The sequence below is a fragment of the Myotis lucifugus genome, unplaced genomic scaffold (genome assembly GCF_000147115.1).
Source record: "Myotis lucifugus unplaced genomic scaffold, Myoluc2.0 scaffold_473, whole genome shotgun sequence".
Lineage (NCBI taxonomy): Eukaryota > Metazoa > Chordata > Mammalia > Chiroptera > Vespertilionidae > Myotis > Myotis lucifugus.
This window is the reverse complement of record NW_005871521.1, coordinates 61,610-66,073: the sequence shown is the minus strand read 5'-3', so window position 1 is coordinate 66,073 and position 4,464 is coordinate 61,610. Positions and strand designations below refer to the sequence as shown.

Sequence of the window (4,464 nt, the reverse complement as noted above, 5' to 3'; positions counted from 1 at the left end):
GAAAGCTCCCCTGGCTTGAACCCCATTCCCTCCCTCCTCTCCTCCCCTCTGCACCCCTCTTCCTTGGCATGCCCACTGCTCGCTCTCTCTCGCTCCCCTTCTCCTCTTGGCAAATGGCGAGTGGCCCGCTGCAGCCCTGCTGTGGCTGGTAACAGAGAGGGTGCGTGTCCTGCAGGTGAGCTCCCTGCAGTGGGCGGCCTGGCATTGCAGGATGGCAGGGACCCCGGGCCCTGCTGACTCAGGTGGCACGAAGGCCTCCACCCCGGGACACTGCCTCCTTCCCGGCTGTGCCCTGGGCTCTTCAGATCCTAGATCCCTTAGGGTGCAAAGAGCGTCAGAGGTTTCTGCAGCTGGTTCTGCGACAGCCATGGCCCAGGGGCCCGGGTTTTCCCAATACCCGTTCCGGGCCCCTTACCCTGCGGCACAGGCTACCTGGGGTGAGCCAGGGAGCCGAGGCCCACGGCCAGGCCAGCAGTGAGGAGGCAAGGCTGAGCCCCAGACAGCCAGCCCCCGGTCGTCCTGAGCTACGGGGAGCCCCAAGGGCCGCGTTGCTGCTGTGGGTCTAGGCACATAGGCAAGGCCACTGGGACCGTCTCTGCATCACAGAGCTCAGCAGCCTGGGGGCAGGGCCTACAGGGCGGCCGTGTGCCGCTGTTCAGGTCACTGTGGCCACATCGAAAGCCGGCGTGCACGGCGAGGCGACTTCTGTCACTAGTAAGGGGGGTGGGTCGGCGAGGCCTTTTGTCACTAGACCTGTAGTGTTACGCTCGGCCCTGCATGTCTTGGTCACCAGCGCCCTTTGAGGTCTTTTTGTTTCCGCGCTTTCCGATAAAAGAGGGTCATTGTGTGCCTGTGGTCTGTGGTGCCACGAAGGTGACCTGGCATGTGGGTGTGTGTGCAGGTGTGCGTGCATGGGCGTGTGCAGGTGTGTGTGCACAGGCATGTACAGGTAGGTGTGTGTGCAGGTGTGCGTGCATGTGCATGTGCATGGGTGTTTGCAGACGTGTGTGCATAGGCATGTGCAGGTATGTGTGCATGGCTTTGTGCAGGTGTGTGTGCAGGTATGTGTGCATGGGTGTGTGTACGTGCGTGTGTGCAGGTGTGCATGGGCGTGTGCAGGTGTGTTTGCATGGGCGTGTGCAGGTGTGTGTGCAGGTGTGCATGGGCGTGTGCAGGTGTGTGTGCAGGTGTGTGTGCAGGTGTGTTTGCATGGGCGTGTGCAGGCATGCATCCCTGCCACACTCAGCCTCGCTCATGGACCTCTCCTGCCCCCAGGTCTGAGCACGGTGGCTCCCCCGATTCACCCCGGACCCTCGGTTCCTCCCGCCGTCATCCCTCTGCCCCCCGGGACCCACTTGCTCTTTGCCCAGACGGGGAAGATCGAGCGCCTCCCGCTGGAGGGCAGCACCATGAAGAAGACGGAGGCCAAGGCGCTGCTGCACGCTCCGGTGAGTGCTGGTTCCTCACACCCGAGGACACGGGGTGACCTGGGGACCCAGCGGGCATGGTCAGCCCGCCTCTCGGAGGAGCCTGGCCCGGCCGCGCACTGGCTTGCCCTGGCTCCTTGTCCAGTTTGTTGCGTCGACTCGTCAGTGTGTGCGTCTGCATAGGCGTGTGCCTTCCCACCAGGGACACAAAACCGTCTGATGTGCAGGGGTCCGGTCCACAGTGGGTTCCCAACACGGTGCTGGGCGCTCACGGTGTTTGCTAACGCGTGTGAGTGATGGAGGCGTTCGCCTCGGCCTCCTGAAACATGCCCCCGGGGCCGCCGCCCTCCCCGGGTGGCCACCAGCACACCCTCCAGTGACAGGGTCCCCCCCCCCCACACCCCCTGTCTCGGGTCACTCAGATGCTGCTGGGTGGACTCCTCTCACCCTGGTCTGCGCTTCCAGGACAAAGTCATCATCGGCCTGGCCTTCGACTGCGTGGACAAGATGGTCTACTGGACCGACATCGGCGAGCCTTCCATCGGGAGAGCCAGCCTGCATGGCGGGGAGCCGGCCACCATCATTCGACAAGGTGGGCGTGCTTCCTTCTGGGTGTGGCTTCAGGCAATGAAATTCCTTACCTTACAGGTGCTGGTGCCAGCCAAGGACCGTATGCGTAGTCAAGACTATTGTACATGGTTGTATTTTACCAACATTGAACACCATTAGCCCGGCCGGCGTGGCTCAGGGGTTGAGCGCTGACCTGTGAACCAGGAGGTCACGGTTCGATTCCCGGTCAGGGCACATGCCCGGGTTGCAGGCTCGATCCCCAGTGGAGGGCGTGCAGGAGGCAGCCGATCAGTGATTCTCTCTCATCATTGATGTTTCTCTCTCTCTCTCTCTCCCTCTCCCTTCCTCTCTGAAATCAATAAAAATATATATATTTTTTTAAAATGATGATTACAACAAAAATACAACGACTCTAAAAGTCCTCCTGTACTGGGGAGGGCAGCCGATTCCCAGAGACTTTCAGTCCAGGGACGCGGTCCGGCTGGTGGTGGCCGCTGTATAAACCCTCTCTCTTCCTCCGCAAAACGCTCAAATCAAAGACAGGCCTTTAGAAGCCACACGCTCGTTAGGAATTCTCTTCACTTGGGGCCGAATGTCGCTTTCCCAGTTTCCCGTTGAACGTTTCCCTCGTAATTGCTGCTCTGGGGGCGCCTCTGCCTGTGGGACAGCCCGGGGCATCGGCTCCCTTGGCAGAGGGAACTCAGCTGAGGCTGAGACGAATGTGCTACTTAAACAACACGTGCTCGTTTGCCTGGCTTGGTTCAAGGAACAGACGTTTGCAAGCGTCCTTCCGCATCCCGTCTCTCTCTCTCTCTCAAACATGTGGCTGCTGTTCTCTGTGATGTGACTTCAAAACCCAGTGGGAGGGGGCAGGTCATCGCTGCTATTTCCTGTTGCCCCTGGGACTGGGGATCTGCCAAGAATGCAGCGAGCCGCCCCAGGCAGAAGCCCACTGTGCGAACAGAACTAAACTAGAACGTGAACTTTGCAGAGGAAGGGACTGGGTCTCTTTATTTCAATAGAGAGAAAGGGATTCGCTGAAGTCTGCATCAGGGTCCCAGGCGGCACCTCCCTAGTGAGTGAGCATGGCGGCGGCCTCTCTTCTTCTTTTTTAATATATTTTTATTGATTTCAGAGAGGAAGGGAGAGAGAGAAACATCAATGACGAGAGAATCACTGATCAGCTGCCTCCTGCACGCCCCATACTGGGGACTGAACTCACAACCCGGGCATGGGCCCTGACCGGGAATCGAACCCTGACCTCCTGGTTCATAGGTTGACGCTCAACCACTGAGCCACGCCAGCCAGGCCTGTCTTCCTTTAGACCTATGTCTGGTCCCACAGCCTGGAAACCTTTGCCTGACAGACTCCTGTTGGTCCTTCAGGAGCCAGCGTCGCGCATGTCACCTCCCTCGGGAATCCCGGCCCGGTCTCCCCGGCCGAGTCCCTCCCCAAGCTCCCCAAGAACCCGGGGCCTCGGGCTGAGTTGGCAGTGGGCTCCCTGTTGGTGGGGCCAAAGCTTCGGACCTGGACGCCCACAGAGGGGATGTGTGGCATTTAATCGGTTGCACGTCACATTCCTGTTTGTTGTCTCCACGTGCAAGGATTGGCCGCATGTGAAACAGCCCCACGGGGCCAGGAACCCCGATGCTCACCGGCTTCGCCAATCAGACGTGCTCTGCCTTTGCCCCCAGGTCTCGGGAGCCCCGAAGGCCTCGCCGTGGACCATCTCGGCCGCAACCTCTTCTGGACGGACTCTCGCCTGGACCGCATAGAGGTGGCGAAGCTGGACGGCACCCAGCGCCGGGTGCTGTTCGACACGGATCTGGTGAATCCCAGAGGCATCGCGACGGACCCCGTGAGAGGGTAGCGTGTGTCCGTCTGCGTGTGCGTCTGCTGTCCGTGCGTCTGTCCTTCGGGGTGCTCTCCATGGGGGGGCTCGAAGGCCAGCCCCGCCTCCTGCAGTGCACGCCCCCAGCTGGTGGCGATGGGTGTCCGCAGGGAAATGCCAGTCCCTGTGACAGTCATGGACTTGGTACCACGTCCCACTTTCCGATCTTCCTCTTCCTCTTCCTCCTTTTCCTTCTCTTTCTCTTCTTCCTCTTCCTCTTCTTCCTCCTCCTCCTCTTCCTATTCCTCTTCTTCCTCTTCCTCTTCCTCTTCTTCCTCTTCTTCTTCCTCTTCTTCTTCTTCTTCCTCTTCTTCCTCTTCCTCTTCTTCTTCCTCTTCCTCTCCTCCTCTTCCCTCCACCCTCCTCCTCCTTTCTTCTTGGTATATTTCAGAGGCAGGGAGAGGGAGGGAGAGAGAAACATCAATGATGAGAGAGAATCATGGGATCAGCTGCCTCCTGCACGCCCTACACTATGGGATCGAGCCTGCAACCTGGGCATGTACCCTGACAAGGAATCGAACCATGACCTCCTCGTTCACAGATTAATAGTTCAACCAATGAGCCACGCAGGCCGGA

General features: G+C 59.6%; 1 protein-coding gene across 1 annotated transcript in view; it reads left to right on the top strand.

Annotated features, from left to right (window-relative positions):
- The window catches only part of NID1 (nidogen 1), a 42,465-nt gene that overhangs the window by 31,967 nt on the left and 6,034 nt on the right, over positions 1–4,464 (top strand). The window contains exons 12-14 of the mRNA XM_023744557.1: positions 1,247–1,448; positions 1,893–2,019; positions 3,692–3,863. Of these exons, the coding sequence (XP_023600325.1) occupies positions 1,247–1,448; positions 1,893–2,019; positions 3,692–3,863 (501 nt within the window). The remainder of the gene's footprint in view (positions 1–1,246; positions 1,449–1,892; positions 2,020–3,691; positions 3,864–4,464) is intronic.